The sequence below is a fragment of the Paracoccidioides brasiliensis genome, assembly GCF_000150735.1.
Source record: "Paracoccidioides brasiliensis Pb18 unplaced genomic scaffold supercont2.12, whole genome shotgun sequence".
Lineage (NCBI taxonomy): Eukaryota > Fungi > Ascomycota > Eurotiomycetes > Onygenales > Ajellomycetaceae > Paracoccidioides > Paracoccidioides brasiliensis.
Window position 1 is genome coordinate 529006 of NW_011371369.1, and position 20918 is coordinate 549923.

Sequence of the window (20918 nt, forward strand, 5' to 3'; positions counted from 1 at the left end):
CAAGAGTCGTGGTACTCAGGAAATTGTATGGACTAATTAATATATAGTTTATCTATTATTCTTTCTGTGAGATTGTGCACAAGGGCTGTCCGTCCCTATTCGAAAATCACCACCCAATCGCAGGTTCTGGAATGATCACTGGCAGATATTTCTTCTTCTTCTTCTTCTTTTTCTTCTTCTTTTTCTTTTCCTTTCCTTTCTTTTTCTTTGCTGTTCTGCATTCGTTCGATGCTACTTCATCGCCAGCTTTTGCCCTGGCGTTGTGCCACGAAAACGCCACCACGACTGCAACCCACCACAGCTGCAACGGTATGACATATGATTTGCAGGCCTCTACATAGATTGAAGCATAGATGAAGAGAGTTGCAAAAGAGTTTTTGCGCCGCACAAATAGAGAAGGGTTATTTTTGCTCCATCGTAGATCTTGGCCGTATTATTTCTGTACTTCATTTCGGGAAGGCCGAAGGGCTTATTTTGGCTTTGGCAATGGTGGCGCCCAACCACAGCCCCGGGGCCCTTTTGCAAGTTGAGAGCTTGAAATCGCCAACCACGAAATGGTTGGAATGTCCAATCCCTCCTCTTCCATCATTTGTAGCTGATGGGTGCATTTCCTTGATCCAGGAATTGAGTGCCATATGCGGACAGCTGCCCCGAGGAGGGGAGGATGCTGAGTCCCTAATGATTTTCTTGGCCTCGGATACCAGACCTCCAGAATACCTCTTCAGGAAAGGTGGGGACATTTTCTAAAGGTCGCGTGCCTTGCCACTGATATATGTTTTGAATAATTAATTAATTATCAATAGCGGATGGTGAGAATGCAATGCCGGAGTTCAGAGGCCTCCTGAGTTCATATGCTGCCAAATGGGGCTTCCGGGGATGTCACATCAGCGGCTGGCTTTGAAACTTCAGGAGGGACTCGATACTATCCAACGCGTTCATCATGTTCGACAAAAGGAGCTTGGATAAGTTCGATACTCCTACATGAAAGTTGGTTCGGCCGTTGGGGTGCAAGCAGCAAGCATCCAATGGAACCAACCTTGGAACCCGAAGGTTAGCCCCACACTCTGATTGCCACGGGGGAGTAGAAGCCAAAAACGATGAGATATCGCCTCTCATTCGCCAGGCTGGCTTGTGTCTAAATGAGTGACAACTAACTTTGCAGGCGCTTCCTCCCCCAAAACCTCCGCCTAAAGGACATAGAAGAGAGCCGAGTTCCAGGGTATAATAACAGGGGCGAACCAACGCCTATTTGGCTGCAACAACATCGCAAGCAATGGGCTCTTGGAAGGAATGAGATATTTTGCCACCTGGTAATAACTAATTGCCCAATAACTGATAACAATTCTTGTGGGAAGGGCAAACAAACCTCTTCACCCGCTCTCATCCCAACCTTGCGTACTCTCCTTCAACCCTCATCTTCAATATGGTCTTCAGACTCCTTGTACTTCTCATGGAATCCCCCCCGGGTACCCAGTAAAACTAAACTGCTAACTCTGCCTCTTGGATCCCCCAGCTCTCTGCTTCCTGGAACTGCTGCCACTAGCGTGTCTTGTCCTTGTCCCTCCCTGCAGTTTCGCTGCAATCTAACCCGCATCGCCGCGGTGTGTACTTGTCAATCAGAGCTAGAAGAGGAGTGGGAAAGAAAGAAAAATCCCCAACACAGCATGTGATGGTCTCTCTGTCCCCATAGCTCTGTCTAGAATATACCACTAAATTGCCACTTTTGGCTGTTGTGCGCCCCCTCAACAAGTACCGAGATCTGATTGATCGTTTAGCGCACTTTTCAGCGTCCTCTCTTGCGGTTTATTCTCGACCGTGGGACCTTTCTTTGATGCTGGCCCCTAAAGGGTTGGTTGGTTGTATCTGACTGTTGCGTGGTCCCATGTTATTTCTTTCCCTCCCCCCCCCCCCCCCCCCCCCCCCCCAATCCCAATATTTAGCTGCCCGCATACCCCGTCCTTCCCCTTCATATGAAATCTCTCCGTCTTTTCTGATCGTTTATCTCGTTTCCCTCCCTCTCTCCCGTGGTTGTAGTGTGGTTTATCAATTGTTTCATCGTGAGTTTTAATTCATTCCTTCCATCTTGTTTGCTATTTATTCTCCTTTTATATATAGTTCTTTATTTTCCTTTTTTTGGTGGCGCCCCATTTCCGCCCCCCTGGGGAACATCCTCATCGTTCTACACGCATTGCTGTCAACTCAATTAGTTACAGTCGCCTGTCCTCTGCTGCAGTGAAATAAGCATAAGCTGCGCGATCCTGTCGTGAACCCCTCCCCCCCCATTATTTATTTATTTATTTATTTTTCTATGCACCATGTAATGCACATGTGTCGAGCGTGACACCCGTCCTTGTACACTCCTTCTCCACAACCATGGAGCATTGCAAATTGAAAATGAAGAAACTGAACATACTAGTACCACATATTCAACAGAGGATAATCGCCAATTCGTTTCCCATAGCGGCATCCAGCCCCTCCCTCCATCCCCGAAGTAACTATCCCGAAAATGTCGGACAAGGTTGAGGCTGGCCCCGTCGAGCGAGAGTTCACCAAACCTAGTTTTGGCGCCAGACTGAAAGCTAATTTCAAAAAATGGTGGTGGCTCTACCTGGCTCTCTTCATCGTCGTCGTCCTTGTTATCCTGCTGCCGGTGTAAGTGGTATTCGATTATGTATTCATGTTAAAAATCCGTTTTGGATCAAAATGTTCAGGAGAGCGGAAGCTTCGGGAACCGCAAAACCACAAAACCACAAAACCACCGACTAACATTAGTGTCTACTTCTACAAACAAATAGCATCTTTGTCGGGTACCCGAGAATAGCCCAGAAAGATGTAAACAAGTCAACCCTCACCATTAACTCCATGGAAATCACCAATCCGGCCCCAGAGGCTTTCAATATCAAGGTTGACCAGACCATCGGCTCCAAGTCCAAATATCACCCCATCCTCGACGCCTTCAATGCCACTGTCAGCATTGCCAAGAGCAACAAGCCCTTCTTCGTCCTTGCTGTCCCCTCCGTCAAGGCTGTCGATGGCGCAAAGAGCATGATTGACCAGCGCGTCCAGCTGGCTGATGTCCAACAATTCGTCGATTATTCTATTGCAGTCATGAAGTCGGAGTTTCTTGACCTTGAAATTGATGGCCGGACTGGGTTGAAGGAGGGTGCTCTTCCGAAAACGACGGTGGATTATAACAAAGTTATTACCATGAAGGGTATGTTCTGGGACGTTCCCCCCTGTTCATTTCATTTCTTGACATGCCATATATATTCTGACACCACTTGCAGGGCTCAATGGGCTCAAGGGATTCAACGTAACCGACTTCAATCTCGTTCCCAAAGAAGGTGACGGCACCAACATGCTTGGTGAAGTCTTCATTCCCAACCCCAGCGTCCTAACCCTCACCTTGGTAATTTTTAACTCCCAATTTTTTTTTTTTTTTTTTTTTTTTTCTTTCCAAACCCGATGCCAAAATGGAGCAACAGGCAGAAAATATCAAGGAAAAACATCATACTAACAAACAAAAAACCAGGGCGACGTCACCCTCAACCTCTCCGTCGACGGCAAAGAAATCGGCACCTCCACGCTGCCCAACCTCGTCATTAAACCAGGCAACAACACTGTCAAAATGCGATCCGCCGTCGACGTCGCCAAGGTCTTCCCCTTCGTCAGCGGCAAGGATGCCAAGTACAAAAACGGCGTTATCCCCGTTAGCATTGTTGGCAAGTCCGCTATATATAATGGGAAGGAGTTGCCGTATTTCACCAAGGCTTTGGAGTCGAATGTGCTGCATATTCAGTTAAATTTAGGTCCATTGTTGGGATTGAAGGGCTAGGGTGAGGTTGAGATTAAGTTGAGGGAGATTTGTGGTGCGATATCTTAATACCCCCTTTTTCACACACACACACACACACACACACACACCCTCTCTCTGTTTTCCATTTTCAAGAGTGGAGGTTTTATGTATATTTCTTGTGGATTTGTATATTTGTTTTTCTCTTGTTTTTCTTCTTCTCCTTTAATATATATTCTCTCCTAAACCTGGAATGATACCTCATATACCCTCTGATACGGTTATGGTTTTTTATGCATGGTTGTCACTCGTGTTGGCTGTTTGCTGCGGTGTGATAGAGCGGTTTCACTTAATGTACTGCTAAAAAGAACGCTTGTCGTCTTTTTGTCAGTGGTGAGATTCTAAGTGTATATACGGGTATGAAGTTATAGACCTACGAGGTCTATATACCTTCTAATTGACGTCCACTTTTCTTCGTTATATATACACACCTGGATGCAGCATCTTTTCCTTCCCTATTGAGACATGAAGCAGAGAAATGAGGGGTCAAGACGTAAATAAGCAAAAAGGGGGTTAAGTGTAGGAAACCTCGGGAAGAAAGTTGTCAGCGATGAAACTGCTTTCATATCCTCTTCAATCCCTCTGCTTACTTAGTTTCCTGCTGTTATTGAATGTAGCCGAGTAACTTTAGCAACTGGTAGAAATCCTCATTACCACTGAGTTCCCTGCCTTCATTTTTCGTTGGTTGTTTGCAGTCTTCAATTCATTTTCTTCTAGACGGTTCACAGGTAAGATGATGGGAACACCAAAGGCCTCCCAGACACTCTCAGAATGGCTCTATGTGAAAGACGAAAATAATATATCCCCCCTCTCCCCCTTGCTATATATGAATCCTAATTGGATTGCCTAAAAACACTAAAACTCAAAACATGATCGGTCCCCCGTTTGCCATCCCCAGCACCACAACCTACGGCCCTTGTAACAACATGAGTAAAAAAAAATTAACTATACCGTGAAATTACGGGCAAGAGCCAGAATGAGAAAGACAGCAGCATATGGAGAGGCCGTGGAAGAGAGGGGAGAGAGTGAGAGAGTCAGGCGCCGTTATAACCACCCAGCGCCTCCTTAATGCCCTTCTCTAAAACTCATGTAATTCGGTATAACCAGCAGCTACCAAGCTCCTCTCCCCCGATGCATCCGCCCCAATATCCCAATAGAAAAGCCCTCCAAGCCCTTTCTGCTTCACATACCTCGCCTTAAACTTCACCGACTTCGTCGAGTCATACGAAACGAACCCAGCCTCACCACCCCCATCATCAGTCCAATCAATACAATACGCCGCCCCAAGAGCGTCATCGTGCATCTCAGGCCCACCATGTGGCAGATGACAGTAATCAATCACCATTTCCTCCAGTTCAGTTCCCCCCGGACCCTCATAGGGCTGGTTGATCCCGTTCGTCCCCGGGAACGCATGCCCGTATACGGGTATGCCCAGGAGGATCTTGTACGCCGGCACGCCTTGGCCCAGCACGTAGGAGACGCCGGAGTCACCGGAGATTATGCATGCGTCTGCGTTGTAGGGGTTTGTTTGCTGGGTGAATAGTTGGGCGTGGTGGCCGCTTTGGCGCATCCAGTGGCCGGCGAAGTCGAAGGCCATTAGGTTTATGAAGTCAACGTACTGGTGGATATAGGTAAGGTTTATGTTTTGTAGAGCCCATTGGGCGCCGGCCATGGCGGTGGTGAGGAGGTAGTCTGGCGAGGGAAATTGTTCGCGGAGGCGGGCGAGGAGGCAGAAGTAGTCTGCGGCTTCTTGAGGGGTTTCTGGGTGTTCCCAGTTCACTGCGGGACGAGAAAGGGGGGAGAATACTCGGAACCCCTTCAGTTAGTATAATGCGCATGCGGATAACGCAAAGGGAAACGCGGGGCGGGAAGTGTATCTGCGTACCGTCAAAGCCGTCGAGTCTAAACTTAACGGCTAGATCTGTGGTGGTTTCTATGAACTTTTCTACGCTCAATGCATTCCTTGCGACGCAGGCAAAATTCTGGCTGCCTTCGCCCCCGCCTCCAATTGAAAGGAGGACTTTCATTTCCGGGAATTGCCACTTGAGAGAGATGAGTGAGTTGAGACATCCGTAAGTACCATCCACTGGGATTTGTTCATCGGCGTATTCATCGCTGAGCTGGGGTGAAATGTCAGTTGTATACATGTATGAGGGATGGGGAAATGTCAGGGTGGGTCTAACATAGACGGTTCCATCCTCTTTCACCCTGTCAGCTCAACCAACTAGTAAGTCATCTTTCCTGGGTTTTTAAGTAGAAATTATGCAGCAGAGAAGGGGTAGTGGGGGAAATTGGGGTCTTCTTCTTCTCCTATCATACCAAGCGAAGGCGTAGAATACGTGGGAAACATAGCCTAGACTCAACGATGAGGGGGGTTTCCCGTCATATATCCGCCAGTTTGGGTAGTAAACCGCATTTCCGTAAATTGGGAGGTAAGTAGATAATTGAAAATAATTCGGATCAAGGAATTCGCCGGATTCTAGCTCGCCGGAACCTAGTTCGCCGGAATCTGGGTTCAGAGAAATGAAAGGTGGGGGGAACACGCTTGATGGATACATCAGGGCGTCTAACAGAGCAGCAAGGCACTTTGAAAACCACCGCTAATGGCTAGCCTTTCCGGGATAGCAAAGGCTCGAACAGCAAGACAGCAGAGAAGCCCTAGAGAATACGAAGAATTGTTCTTGAAATCTGCAGGCTACGCCCAAATGTTTGATATTGGAGATTTGCGGTGGGCGATCACGTGTGGTGGTAGTTGTAGCGCAGCTAGGAATGTGCCCGAACCTATGCATTTTTTTTATTATTCTGAGAAACAGAGGGGGAGAGGAACACAGAGAGAAGCCAAGGGAGAAAGGAAGAGTGAAAATTCGGTTTCAAGATTGGGGGCAATGAAATGAGGATAGAAGAGAAAAAGGGCTCAAGGAGCGAAACAGTTCACTCTCACGCCGCCGTGCAAAGCCTCGCAGTGATACAATGAAGACAGTAAACTTCACACAAGGCTGCTCAATGGACTCTACCCCGCAATATGAATTGCCTCTATTGGCTTCCAGGCTACTCGAGTCCGGAATTACTTATAGACAGTGGTTATCTGCTGTACCGGGATATTATTTTGGCATTAATTAGCACCTGAGGAATTCTTTTGCGTTTCTTGTAAACAAGTTCCCCCTATATTTTCTTTCATCGCTGGGTATACATGTCCTCACACCCGGGTGAACCGATTCATCCATGCAGATGCGAGGAATGCAGCTCCCCGCAGGAGAGCTCTCGAGATCTGGGGTCCACTCCCCGTATAATATTGCTCATTTTTAGACGACTGCGTGGCTATAAAAGAGCGGGATCTTGGTTTCGGGACTTCTTCCACTTAAATGGTCTTTGTTCAGCGCAAATAGTCATGCCCCGATTTCCTGCAGTAACATCCACTTAATATGCGGTGTGTACTGTAGGCTAGATGACATGCACTCTGGCGTTATTATGTCCGCCGCAGAGACGAGAACTAATGCTCCAGCTGCGAGTTGGGCTACAGGATTGAAATGACGAAGGCAAGAGTTATAATGACACAGAAGAATGCGGTGAACCATGGCAATGAACTTGGGGAGCCTGCTTATTACTTCTCGGTAAGTTATGGCTTTCACGTGCGTAGCAAGCTCATTCTCTTTTCATGAATTTGTCAGATAGGGAGGGTTCAAACGCTGGGGAGAGATGATCGTTTCAACAGCAAATTCCGGCGTGCATTCATGACCGGGGATTCCAACAGGAGTAGCTGGGGTGGATATATGACTATCCCTGAATATGGAGTCTGATCTTGGGTTTCGTTTCGAAGTCGTTCTCGGGAAAGTTGGGGTAGGAATTATCCTCACCGCATTAGTGGCGGTCTTCAGGACTCCGCATGATATACCGCATTCTCAAAAGATGAATGAGTGCATCTTGAAGAGTAGGTAGGTTCGATTATTGCTGGCCTATGAATAGCTTGCGGATATAGGTTGCAACATGTCAATAGCGGTCAACATTGAGACATATTAAAGTGTCCACGCCATCACGATGGTGGCCTTTACTCGGGCAGTTTCTTCAGACGATACATTCTTTCCCACCTTGGCTTTGTTCAATGAACTCCCAGGCGGCGGAGGACGCCATGTACCTATCTTTGATCAATATCGTCATAATCTTATTGCAACTGTGTTCACCGCAACCTCAAATCCGAATGACCCGGGGGGGGGGGCCCTGCACCAGCCCGCCATCGGAGAAGAAGCGCTCAGGCTGAGCTCGTTGACAAAGTTATGGTGTATTCCGGACGAATAATAATCAAGAGTTATCTAGAAGCCAAAATAGTGGTATCGTTCAAATAGATTGCATCTTTTCCGTTAGATTGATACTGAAATCAGGAGGGTTTCCAACCTCGATGACTTCATGCGGGTCAAGGATGCCATGGGGTACCATAGTTCGAGCAGCAAATGAGCTGAGCTGCTTCGAATCGCTAAATGCAGAGAGCTGGTATTCATTTTGAGTGTGTCAGTTGTAGCCCACTCGAGAATATATGCAGCAAAATGTTATTCTAAGATTTTGCGCAGGAGAATGAAAATCCTCAACTAATGATGAATGGTTAACCAATTAATGGTTGTTGTGAAGCCCAGCCAGAGGGAAGTATTCAGGTGGTTGTAGTGTGGCTGGGGTGCTCAAAGTGCTCTAAGCTCGGTGGCGCATTCTGCTGGGCGAACTTTGGAGCTCTTCCAACTCACATTGAACCGCCAATGACTTTAAAAATCATTGCTGTGACGAACTCGCAACTATCTTGTCGGGATAACAGCACCGCTGGTATCACTATTTTTACCGCATATTGGTTTGATAATCTATAACACATCGTTCCCATTTTTGTCCATTTTTGTCCCTGGTGGCCTTATTCAAAGCATCATCTCTGTTCCTGCAGTGTTTCACCGCAGCTCTAGCATTGTTGTGTTCAACCTCCCGCTGTTCGCCCACCACGATTTATCGACTTTGTGCCTAGAGAGAATAGAACGAAATAACGCTGCGTGGGCTTGTGTTCTTGGTCTCTATCCTCTCGTTGAGTCACATATTTCCCTCCCGATTATAAGGAAAGCAGAATCAACCCGCCATGTCTGTCGGCGTACGAGCCGTCGCGGATCGTATTGTCTCGCCAGACGCTCCCCGTGATCCCAGCTTCAACTTCTCCTTCAGTCCGTTCCTCGCAAAAACCTTTAGTTTTGGTCTCGCCTCAGACGTGCCTGTATGCAAAGCCTATCGAGAAGGCCACTGCCCTCTAGGCCCAACATGTCCGGACAGACACCCTACCCCGTCTCGGATCTCCTCCGCCACATCCCCCGCAATCTCCGCCTCTACCCATGGCACCCTCGTCTGCAAACACTTCCTCAAAGGTCTATGCAAAAAGGGCATCAAGTGCGAGTATCTACATGAGTATAATCTACGACGAATGCCCGAGTGTCAGAATTTCGCTCGTACCGGATATTGCCCCAATGGTGATGAATGTCTCTATCAACACGTCCCCGAGGAGGCCAAGTTACCACCTTGCGAACACTACGAGAGGGGATTCTGTGAGCTAGGCCCACTGTGTGCGAAGAAACATGTGCGCAAGAAGCTATGCCGGTTCTATCTGGCTGGATTTTGCCCCGAGGGCCGTGCCTGTCTTGAAGGTTCACATCCTCGGTGGCCCGATAATTTGCCAAAGCCAATGATCAAAGTGGCGAAGACGGAGGCGGATTTGGAACGGGAGAGAGCGAGGATAAGGGAGGAGCAGGAGAAGGAGGAAGAGAGGGAGAGGGAATGGAGGAGGGAGAATCGTGGTCGTGATGGTCGGTTTGGTAGAGGGCGGTACAGAGGGAAGAGATGATTTGGGAGTTTTGTCCTATAATTCCCCTTGAGCAGGCGGAGCTTCTTCTTTCAATATTGGATTCGCGGTTTCTATCCTCTTTTTGTTCCCCTTGTTGCTTCATGTTTGCATGGATGGAGTTACTCTTCAAGGGCCATCTCCGAGTCATTTTGTTCCGGGTTGTGGCGGCGTTGCAGGTTTATATTTTGCTTCTATTACTCATAGCTGAGATTATTCCAATGCAGAGAAATCTAAGGGTACATCAAATCTTCTTGATTCAAGGATCTCTAAGGAGTTTTCCTCGTAGGCTAACTGATCTATGACTATCAGAGACTTTCTGAGTGCAGGTTCTGGAAAAGTGGGTTTCTGTGAATATGATACTGTATTGAAGTGTTCTACATTCATCTCAAGCCATAGATGATTTGGTATTAACTGCATGGATTTAAGATGCCTCAGCAAGTCGATGCTCGAAGTATGGAAGTATTTCCGGATAAATAAGAACCCGAGATGGGAACCGCACGGGCCATCATAATCATGTCAAAACTGTCCAACCTCGAACTTTTGGCCTCCGCTTCAACCTCAACCTTGGGAATCATCAATTCAGAAAGCAACAATTGGATTTGAACATTGCAGCGCACGTGTGAAATCATCAGCTATCTTCTTCTACCGAATACATACAACAAAACTGTCTTTAACCCCATCTTCTCTCTAGAGTACTAATCTCATGCCAGCACAAACCCTGCATAGTCGTTCTGAGCGCAGGTCTGGCAACTCGCCCAGTATCGAGGGACCCCCCCCAGATAGTTCAAGGACTCTCGCGGTTTTCCGGGAATGTTGTCTCCCATATACCACTATTTAAAATGTTTAGCCTAAAGCAAGTTCTTTGGTTGGGTGGGTTCGGGGACGGTTCTAAATGAATTGGGGCGCCTCCGGAATGGATGAACTTACCGATTTAGTAGTGGTGAGCAAACTGGCATATGCAAAATTGTGAACATCCTGTTTCCAGGCTTCCTCTGCATCCCTCGTCGCCTCAATCGTCGAAATGTTCTTTTCACGCATATAATTCATGCAGTTGGCGATCCAATCGCCTTGCAGCTCCGCACAGGTTGGGCCATTGCAGAAAGCCGTGGGAGCCTGAGGCCCGTAGGTGAAGAACATGTTGGGGAATCCGGAAACGCTCATGCCCAAATACGTGAGAGAGCCATCGGCCCATTTCTCGGAGAGGGACACACCAGATGGCCCACGGATGTCAATTTGCTTCATTCCACCCGTATGGGTATCGAAGCCAGTTGCAAGGATCAGCAGGTCAGCTTCGACCTCTTTCTCTATGGTTTTAACCCCCTTAGAGGTGACCTCGACGATTGGATGGCTGCTTATATCCAGCACATCGACGTTGTCTTGGTTGAATACCTCGAAATAGTCCTGCTCCAATGAGATGCGCTTGCATCCAAATGCGTGGGGTTGGACCATGGGGGCAAGGATGTCCCGCTTCCTGGGATCCTTGATTCGCTGGCGGGTCTTCTCCCTCCAGAAGTTGTAGGCTTCTTCATTGGGTTCTTTGACGAAAAGCATGTCGCGGTATGTTGAGAGCCAGAAGCTAAAGTCTCCTTTCTTCCAGAGCTCTTCATAGGTCTCAAGACGCTTTTCGGGAGAATCGTCAAAAGTGTTCTTTCCTAGGAAGTCCCATGTGAACCCTGCAAATGTGGTCGGTCGCTTTTTGAAGATTTCTGGGTACTTTTCCCGAGGATCCTTCTGCTCTCCGTTGGTGTAATATTCCTGTCCCATTGGCAGAGCGAGGTTCGGAGTTCGCTGTAGCACAGTGAGTTCCTTTGCCGCTTTTGCAGCCTCCTGGGTAATCTGCACTCCAGTCGAACCAGTTCCGAGAACTATAACCCGCTTGCCGGTCATGTTAAGCCCGTCTTGGGGCCAAAATGAGGAATGGAGCCATTGGCCCTGAAAGGTATCCAGGCCTTTAAGGTCCGGTATGTAACGCTTTGCCGCAAAACCAGTATTGAGCAAGAGGTACTTGACTTTGAAATGCTGGGAGTCCTGTGCTGTAACATGCCACTTTTTATCGTCGTTATTGAAGATGGCCGAGGTGACCGTCGTGTTGAAGAGGCAGTCTTTGCGAAGATCGAGCTTTTTGTCCACGTGTGCAAAGTATTTACGAATTTCAGGCCCTCCAGGGAAACGTTCGGACCAGGTCCAGTCCTTCCACAGCTCAGGCATGGAGAACTCATAGTGTGGGATATCGGAGTCTACTCTTGCTCCCGGATAGCAATTCCAGTACCAGACACCTCCAAAGTCAGACGCTGAGTCAACGAGTTTGGTCTTATATCCCTCATTTCTCAGCTTCCAGAGCTGATAAACTCCACCAAAGCCTGCTCCTACAATAAGAGCGTCGAGTTCGGTCATATTGTTTGATATGTTTTGCGGACCGTAAACGGGGAGGGGGGGATGGATCGTTTTGTTGAGAAGATTTCCCACTTTGAAAGGGAATCATGTTGTGAATTGAGAGGGTATACTTGGTATATATTTGCAAGTAATGGACAACGTCTCTAACAAGAGGCATGGAAAATTGGACCCTGGCAGCTGAAACATGCGAGCCGCGTATTGCGTCAAGATGGCTGACAGGCCTGGTTGGGTGCGAGACTTAGCGGTAAACTAATTGTCCTCTCTGTTGCCACGTCCTTTTTGATGGTTTCCTTGAAAATATAGTTTTATTGGAAGCCATTTAGTTTCACCGTCCAAGATGTGATTATTCGAGCTAATCCTCCACGCTCTACAGAGATTTGTTTGAACATGAGATGATAGCAGATCACCCTCATTTTATAATCTCCCACGCACATTCGAGTACGATGCCTTCCAGCTTCCGAACTTGACTTGAATTTGACCTTATTTGCTGACTCTTCCTTTCACCTTTACTAAAGGTGGTCATTGTCATGATGTCATAAACTTATCAGGGTGATTATTTTCAATTCTTTCCGCCTTACAAGTGCTGCTTACATTCATGGAATCAAACAATGCAGGTCATGCGTGATGCTTTGTGTTTTAAAACACCCGAAGCTGCACGGGAAAACCAGCGAAAGGACCATGCAATGTAGTCTCCAACTCATGTTTGGCACCCCAGACTAGCATGAAAAAATACCACCAGTGCCAACAGTTTCAAGACTGAGCTGGGAAAAGCCCGGTTGAGCTCTTGAGAAGGTGCGCTGGAATTAATCTGACAAGCAACTTACAATTATTTGAAATTGATGTGTCGTCGGAGTTACACTGTTGCAAAATGGCGATTGAAACCCGACAGACAGCGCTGCTAACGTTGACTGGACTGTTGCGGACAACGCTAGGCTAGTGAGAGGCTAGAGGCGCTATGGCCGTTTGAGATGCGTCTAAGCTTCTGCTTTTTGAACTGCCTTCTCTTGCTAACTTGGGCCACGGACTTGGACACTTCGACCTTTGGGTTGCTGAAACTGCGGCAGCAGCGGGATTCTGGGACCATTGAGCCTTGGCAGCGACAGTCATTGGAATTTGCCAAGCTTAGATGCCATTTGTCCCCATCTCATCCCTCCTCGTCTGTCATCGACTCGTCTTCAGAAGCGGAGATAAGCTTGGTCATATCAACGTTTGTTGAAACTCCCCAACGTCCATGCTTTATTGAAGCGATTCATGATCATCAACCCCAGGGGAGACATTGATCTCAGCACTCTTTCTGGTATGTTGCTATTCTATCATTAGGGGAACGAGTTGGTATATTGTCAGTCCAATGAGGCAGCATTCGTCTGGCCCGGTCGTATCATCCCCTGAGGATTGCTTTTGGCATCCACGTATTGACAAGGATTAGCTATTATTACTTAGACCATTTGACGAGAAGCCTGTAACCCCGCATGGTTTTATTTCGGAACATCGCAAGACTCCATATTCTAACGGCCTTTAGTTTGGTGGAGCATTTCCTTTGCTATACCACGATGGGCATTCCGTGCACGCGGGATACTTCCCTGCAACATGGAACCGCTTTTCAAATAGCAACGTTTCAGACGGCTCAAAAATTTTTTGGATTCAATCAGCGTAGCGGAATCAATTCCCTGTTCCGAAGCTGGAATCTTTATACAACCAAAAGGCGGAGAATGACACCCAGATCCCTGACAATTCCAGCATCAATGATTAGACACTCCTCAAGAAACAAATTTTGCAGTCTCTCCCAAGGCGTGATGAGCTTGTTTTGACTTGGGTCGAGGCCACATTCTCTGCCGCCTCAAAAACCAATGATCTGGGTCGCTCAGTTTCCTGAGAAGTCTTATTTGCTATCAACCAATAGCAACCGCTTTCCCTTGTCTTGATCGAAGCTTTGGGGAAAAGATCATCAGGAAAAAAAATCAATGCTCCCTGCAAACTCTTGTTGACAGAACTCTGTTCTCTGTTTCGGCAGCTAGACCTTTAACTGTCTAGACAAAAATAGCTTTTGGGTTAGTCAATAACGATGTAGATGTTGGACTCTCGATTCACATCGCTTTCCCTTTGCTTTTTGGTAATCTAGCAAAAGGGAGAATCCTGCATCAAACATGTATTTTTTTATTGCTTCATCGCTCTTAGTGGCCTGGGATGAAGAATTTTAAATATCTGCTGAAAGATCACCTTCACTTCAATCCTTGACATCTTTCATTTTTTTTTAACCATTGTTTTACGAAAGCATTTCTTTTCCATTCAATGTTTATACAATATTTGAACAATTTCACTGTTCTCTAGATTGATTGGTCTTTTGATTTGTCCTCATTATGGGAAATGCCCCGAGTGCCCTGATTGAAACATGGGCCGAATTCTCTGTCGGCTCCTGCATCATTCTCCTGCGTGTGTTCACCAGATTGAAACTGGCCGGCTTCCGTGGTTTGCAAGCAGATGACTACTTAATCATTCCTGCCTGGGTCAGTAATTCTCAAAACTTCCAAAGTATGGCCTCATAGATTGGTGCGCTGACACATCTCCAACAGTTCTCCTACGCAGCAATGACAGCAATGGCCCATATTGTAGGGTATGCTGGAGACACAGGCAATATACCTGCTGCTCAGCGGGCTTCGATGTCAGATGAGGAGAGAGCGCTTCGATCACTTGGCTCAAAATGCTTCATGGTCGGTTGGTATACGTACATTGGCCTAATCTGGACTTTGAAAATGAACATGCTCTTCTTTTACAAACGGGTGGTCAATGGTCTGTGGGTTGAAAAGTATATCTTACCTGCCCAGCTCCTCGTGGGAGCCACAGGCGTATCAATAATGTTCTTACTTGGACTCACATGTCGACCTTTCCACAAACTGTTTCAAATTTACCCAGACCCAGGTCGTAAGTTGTCCCTATACCCAGCACCGAGAGCAACAGCACGACTAATCGTACTTGGTACCTAAGCGCTCTGCACACCTCAAAGCCTGGCATTTTTGATACCTATTCTTCTAATGAACATATCTACGGACTTGATGATCATGGCCATCCCCTTACCGGTAAGACACCCAACTCGACCTGGCCCCCCTGAGAAGAGTACTGATTTCTTCTCTTGTCGGCTTCAGGTTCTCGCTAAAATGCGTGTTTCAACCGGTCGAAGACTCGGCATTTTCATTCTCTTCGGGGCCGTTATCTTTATCATGATTGCTGCCTGCCTTCGTGTCTACTTCGTGATAGCAGTACGTATTAATATCCGCTAACGAAAAGAATCATTTGTTTTCCGGTGTCTAACGTGATGGTGATCAGCTGAAAACCGGACCAACCGCTGCCATTTGGTCTTGCAGAGAAGATCTGGTAGCAGTATTTGTCGGAAATGCACCGTTAATTCGACCTCTTTTTAGCAGAAAGTTGTGGCTTGGGGGCTACAAGAATAGCAGAACACCTGCTGGGGAGTCTGTTGAACTCTCCGGAAAATTTGGCTCTGATCGAGGCAACAACAAACGGAGTAGTCGGTTGTTTTATTCGAGGGATACGAAAGCGACCAACGTGGAGTCAGACAGCATGGAAAGAATCATGGAAAACGGCAGGGACGGCGAGTTACCTCCCATGGTAATTCAGGTGCGGAAGGACGTGCACGTTGAAGGTGTCGAAGACAGTTCTGGTGGAGGGAAGACGGCATGGCAGCAAGCATATCGCAATACATTCAGGAATCCTTAGGGCCACAGTTGACTAGTGCGCTCGAGATCGGCCTTCCGTGGGTTACTTGCGCCATTGTACCAGAAACCAGCGCAGCACCCAGTCGGCCTTGATGGCTTCGATGATGTCAATCATGCGTTTGGCATTCTTCAGGGAATGAATTATTAGAAGATTCATCGCAACATTATGTCTCTTGGGCGGGATAGATTTGAAAAGCTTAGATGTGGTATCTCTTTGGTGGTGCCGTTTTACCTTTTTTACTTTTGCGGTCGTGGAACTCGCTAGATTTGCAAGAAGAGCATACAACATTTATAACAAATATACATGCAATTCAGAAGGCCCTGGAGGTCTGACATTACCATTGACCATCACTTTCAGTTTAATTATTCTCACGTTAAAAAAAAAAAAAAAAGAAATCAACAAACCACCAGTATGGGATACATCACATTTCGGGCACATTCGATAATACGGATTCCAGGGGTATTTCCCTGCTTTCAGATTTTCCCAAGAAATCGTCAGAGGCACGGCACAGATCAAGGGCCTAAGAGTAGATAGCGGCTTTGTTAGCCTGGCCGGGCTAGTTGTAGCAGTGGAGCCCAAGATACGCAAGCAAAAAAAGTAGTAGGTATATTACTGCCGTGTGAAGAATACGAAGAATCAATAACTGACCCCGTTGATCGCCGCCAGACATTCTGGACGGATAGACGTAATGCGGGAAAAAAAAAAAAAAAAAAAAAAAAAAAAAAGAGAAGAAAAAAAAAAGACTCTCTTATTCTGCAAAGTTAGGGGGAGCAACTAGCCAAAAATTACGATGAATAAGTATCTACATTGAACAACTTCTAAATGACCAAAGCGCTTCTAGTTGTGTGATGCGATGTAGTTGCTCTCCCTCCGTGATTGAGCCGGGTGACAGCATTGAACATGACATATATAAAAGAGGAACAAAAGCTTGTGTGTTGTGTGGCTCCCCCAAACTAAGCATCGAACGGGACAGATTGCTAGATTCGCCCGGCAGAGGAAACTCCCAGGCCAAGGATGTTGTTAGCTGCAGATTGTATATATAACCCGGTCGAGGCCAGCCGACATCCGCCTGTCTGTCGCGCTAGCAAACAGACACAGTCTTTGGCTTATCCCGAACTATCTCGGAGCAAAAATCACTCGGGCGGGGTTCGTCGCTTTCCTCCTCTCTTGCTCGTCCGCCTCAGCCTTGAGGCCCTTGATGTTGTAAACTACCAACCGCCGCACCAATGCCGCGGGAAGAACATCCATTGCCAGTTTCTGCAGGCGGTGACGCCAATACGGGGTGACTGAAACGCAGCCACAGCCCACGCGTCTCAGCGACGAGCGGGCAATCTTGTCGGGCGTCGGGACGAAAAAGCCGCGCCCCAGAGGGTTTCCTGCGGTCTGCACGCTGGCCAGAACCATGGACATGACATCGATCTGTTTGCCCTCCGCTTTCATCTCCATGTTCAATCCATTCGTGAACGATTGGATGTACGCCTTTGTGCCGGCGTAGACGGTCAAATAGGGCATTCCCACCGCGGTTACGGAGGAGATGTTTACGATGAGCGCGGGGGAATGGCGCTCGAGGAGCGGAAGAAGCACGCGAGTGAGTTGCGTCATGAATCGCAGGTTGACGTTGATTATGCGGTCTGCCTCATCGTTCGTGTGGCCCTTGAGAGTCGTATACTGCGAACGTATCTGGCCGCCGGTGCCGCCGACGTTGTTCACGAGGATCGCGAGAGGGATGTCGTGGAGTGTTCTGGTAACGGCCTCGTCGAGGGAGTGGGTGGGCTGCGACGCATCGAAGATGAAATGGCGGAATTTGGCGAGCGGGAATTCACGCCTCAGGCTGGCCTCGACGTGTGATAGCTTCTCCGGGTTGCGGCCGTGGAGGACGATGTTGAAGCCGTACCTGCAGAGCTCCCGGGCGAATTCGGTTCCTGTGCCTTCCGTGGAGCCTGTGACGAGGGCATACGAGCCTCTGGTTTTATCTAGATATTTCGGTAGGCTGGAGGGACGGAGGAACAAGGTGTAGATGTGCTGGCAGGCTATGAAGAGGAGGTGCAACAGTGCGAGGGCACCGACGGCGGTAAAAACGGATAGCACTATCTTGGAGGAGTCCATGGTGTTGAGCAAGTATCGTGTACATATATATAAATGGTTGGTTAGTCAAGTCTACTTTGGCTGATTGTGATTAATCGCAGTAGCTGGGAACGGCGACGATAGAATAGTTAGATCCTATGCGACAACGAGGCGGGTCGTTCAGGGAGGAGACTTGCAGCAGTCAAGAGGACACAATGACCATGCAGCAGTTACAATTGTTCGATTTAGGATTCTTCCCGAGACGTCACTGACATGGACGGGAGTGGGAGGTGGCTGTGGTGACCGATGTGAAGTAAACATTCTACTGATAGCACTCGATTCAGCATCTTCTGCAGCAGCAGCAGCAGCAGCAGCAGCAGCAGCACGCAGCAACAGCACGCAGCAACAGCATGCAGCAACAGCATGCAGCAACAGCACGCAGCAAGAAAGGATAATCCAAGCGGTGGACGGTTGTCTCCTGCTTGTGTTGGGTGTCGATTGTTTTATTTGCCCTCTCCGAGCGCCATGACGCTCGTACTAAGCCACTGTCGTCGCCATTCATAGAGAAGAAAAGCACGTAAAGTTCGGTGTTTACGACGGTTTCATTCAGGCCGTTTAGGAGAGGAGAGCATTTTGGTTGGAACTGTGTGTGGCAATCCCGATTCCCCAACCAAAGGCACAGGCATATATATATATATATATATATATATATATATAATAGATGATGGATACATACAGAGGGTCCGTCCTTGCTCCATCATCTGCTTCACACATTGCAACGAGTAGCTATTCGATTTACTTGCGATGGGTTCAACAGCGGAGGGGAGATGCTACAGCAATTCTAAGTTTACGTTGTCTTGCCATTCAGAGTGCAATTGGAGTCCTCTGTAGTAGTAGTAGTAGTAGTAGTAGTAGTAGTAGTTAAAGCCCCTCGAGAATATAGACATTAATTCTCACAATGGCCTTGCCTTGATTTTGGAACGGGTTTGCATACCGAGTTGCCACCGATAAAAACCTGAGGACTTACTTGATTCTACCGTCAGTTGGATAGCAATACCCATTCCACCCCCAGCATTGAATAATGCGGATCTCACGCTCCTTACCATGATCTGCAATCCTAATCAATCAATCGACCTCCATGGGGGAAGCAGGGAATCCAGCATCCCTGTGACTGACCAGATGAAGATGCGGATCTAGTTCATGGGTTAAAAAGCCTGGAATCGATTGATACAACATTCATACATATCATCCGTCGTGACTCGGAATTCATTCATCATCCATTACATATCAACTCAACTCCGGGAGAGGCTGGATTATTGACGTAAATGTATACAGACATAAATATAAATGTAACAAAGGGAAATAAGAACACCAGGTCTCCCTGTCAACATGCATCGCGAGACGCAGGATTGTTCAACCTGCAGTGATTTATTTACCAGGCCAATGGTAAGCAGCTTGCGGGAGGAACAGGGTTTATGAACCAACCGCCGACTTGGACGTACCAAGCCATTAACCAACTAATAAACTAATAACTACCAACCAGTTAATAACTAACTATAGTCTGCTTGGTCATTCTTGCGTAAGAATCGCGGAAGGGCTGCAGACCCTTCGCGGTTTGGCGGTCGGTGGGGTGAAGGGGGCAAAAAGTCTGGCACTATATAATCCCGGACTCCCCCGGCGCCCCCCTCACCGACAGCAAACACAACAACACAACAACACCCAACACCCAACACACAAATTCCACAGTTCCGAAATTCCTCAATTCTACAGTTCTGTTCCTCGTAGCATCCGCTTCTCCGCAGTTGTCAGCACCAATTGGCCTGAACCATCACCATGGCGCCAAAGATCGCAATTGTGTTTGTACGTCCACTTATACCCACTTCCCCCTCCCCCCTCCCCCCTCCCCCCTCTCCCCCCCCCGCGTTGTTTGCTTGCATCTTCGTCCCTGCGTCTAAACAGGATTTGTCTGTCCAGTACTCGTTGTATGGCCATATCCAAAAGCTTGCTGAGGCTGAGAAAAAGGGCATCGAGGCTGCTGGAGGCACAGCAGATATCTACCAGTATGTCACCCTGTTCGGAAACAGGCCAAGCAGCAACAGTTTTCGCTTCACAACCTCCCCGTGATCCCGTTGCTCCCCCGCCATCTCCTTCCGTAATGGTGGCTGGGCTGACGTATCTGTGTCACCCCCAGAATCGCTGAGACCCTGCCACAAGAGGTTCTCGACAAGATGCATGCCCCCGGGAAATCATCCTATCCCGTCGCTGAGCCAGCCACGCTGCTGAACTACGACGCTTTTCTGTTTGGTATTCCAACCCGTTATGGGAACTTCCCTGGCCAGTGGAAGGCGTTCTGGGACAAGACGGGGGGCATCTGGTCGACGGGCGGCTTCTGGGGGAAATACGCGGGTCTCTTTGTCTCTACCGGCACGCCCGGCGGCGGACAGGAGTCTACCAACATCGCTGCGATGAGCACCCTCGCCCACCACGGTATCATCTACGTTCCGTTGGGGTACAAGACCACGTTCCCCATCCTGGCCAACCTCGATGAAGTGAGGGGGGGCAGTCCCTGGGGTGCTGGAACCTATGCTGTATGTCGCTCTTCTCTCTCTCTTCCCCTTTCCCCTTTCCCCTTCCCCCCCCCCCCCCCAGGAAGAAGGTGGGGAAAGTGGTGGGGAAAAAATATTGGGGTGGTCTGTAAAAATATCTCAGCCGAATGTACGAAGTGGGTTGAAAAGTATGAAGGGGGACAAGTGGAGTTAGGAGGAGTATTCGTGTGCGTTGTTGTCACGGAGGGGTGATGAGCTTGTAGATTGAGTGATTACTGGTGTGTGCTGATAGAGAAAATGTTGATGTGAGGCTGATATACGTAAAAAGTACTAGATGACTAGGTAGTAGAAAAGCCGATAGAGTGACTAGCCTCAAGATAGGATAGGGAAGAAGACGACTGCGTTAGTAATGTAAATGTGTAGTGATAAATATAAAATTTGTACACGTACTTGCGATGAATTCGCGAGATCT

At 48.0% G+C, this 20918-nt stretch overlaps 8 protein-coding genes across 8 annotated transcripts in view; 5 read left to right on the top strand and 3 right to left on the bottom strand.

Annotated features, from left to right (window-relative positions):
• Positions 1-2506: 2506 nt before the first annotated feature.
• Positions 2507-3835, top strand: PADG_07743 (uncharacterized protein; the record flags this gene model as incomplete). The annotated part of the gene is made up of 4 exons (XM_010764722.1): positions 2507-2652; positions 2796-3214; positions 3288-3409; positions 3533-3835. 4 exons carry the CDS (start codon positions 2507-2509, stop codon positions 3833-3835), a joined length of 990 nt encoding a protein of 329 aa, XP_010763024.1.
• Positions 3836-4931: 1096 nt separating this feature from the next.
• PADG_07744 (uncharacterized protein) lies at positions 4932-6411 on the bottom strand (the record flags this gene model as incomplete). Its single annotated transcript, XM_010764830.1, has 4 exons — positions 4932-5632; positions 5739-5973; positions 6037-6061; positions 6173-6411. 4 exons carry the CDS (start codon positions 6409-6411, stop codon positions 4932-4934), a joined length of 1200 nt encoding a protein of 399 aa, XP_010763132.1.
• Positions 6412-7639: 1228 nt separating this feature from the next.
• Positions 7640-8146, top strand: PADG_12348 (uncharacterized protein; the record flags this gene model as incomplete). Its single annotated transcript, XM_010764888.1, has 2 exons — positions 7640-7785; positions 7873-8146. The coding sequence occupies 2 exons, from the start codon at positions 7640-7642 to the stop codon at positions 8144-8146; spliced, it is 420 nt and encodes a 139-aa protein (XP_010763190.1).
• An 811-nt stretch (positions 8147-8957) lies between these two features.
• PADG_07745 (mRNA 3'-end-processing protein yth1) lies at positions 8958-9710 on the top strand (the record flags this gene model as incomplete). Its single annotated transcript, XM_010764831.1, has 1 exon — positions 8958-9710. One exon carries the CDS (start codon positions 8958-8960, stop codon positions 9708-9710), a length of 753 nt encoding a protein of 250 aa, XP_010763133.1.
• Positions 9711-10411: 701 nt separating this feature from the next.
• Positions 10412-12104, bottom strand: PADG_07746 (uncharacterized protein; the record flags this gene model as incomplete). The annotated part of the gene is made up of 2 exons (XM_010764832.1): positions 10412-10540; positions 10638-12104. 2 exons carry the CDS (start codon positions 12102-12104, stop codon positions 10412-10414), a joined length of 1596 nt encoding a protein of 531 aa, XP_010763134.1.
• A 2357-nt stretch (positions 12105-14461) lies between these two features.
• PADG_07747 (uncharacterized protein) lies at positions 14462-15836 on the top strand (the record flags this gene model as incomplete). The annotated part of the gene is made up of 5 exons (XM_010764833.1): positions 14462-14608; positions 14675-15023; positions 15087-15178; positions 15245-15358; positions 15426-15836. 5 exons carry the CDS (start codon positions 14462-14464, stop codon positions 15834-15836), a joined length of 1113 nt encoding a protein of 370 aa, XP_010763135.1.
• Positions 15837-16952: 1116 nt separating this feature from the next.
• On the bottom strand, positions 16953-17942 carry PADG_07748 (uncharacterized protein; the record flags this gene model as incomplete). Its single annotated transcript, XM_010764834.1, has 1 exon — positions 16953-17942. The coding sequence occupies one exon, from the start codon at positions 17940-17942 to the stop codon at positions 16953-16955; it is 990 nt and encodes a 329-aa protein (XP_010763136.1).
• A 1791-nt stretch (positions 17943-19733) lies between these two features.
• Positions 19734-20918, top strand: part of PADG_07749 (NAD(P)H:quinone oxidoreductase, type IV) — a gene marked incomplete at both ends in the record, with an annotated part of 1329 nt that continues 144 nt past the window's right edge. The window contains 3 exons of the mRNA XM_010764723.1: positions 19734-19760; positions 19860-19960; positions 20092-20488. Of these exons, the coding sequence (XP_010763025.1) occupies positions 19734-19760; positions 19860-19960; positions 20092-20488 (525 nt within the window). The remainder of the gene's footprint in view (positions 19761-19859; positions 19961-20091; positions 20489-20918) is intronic.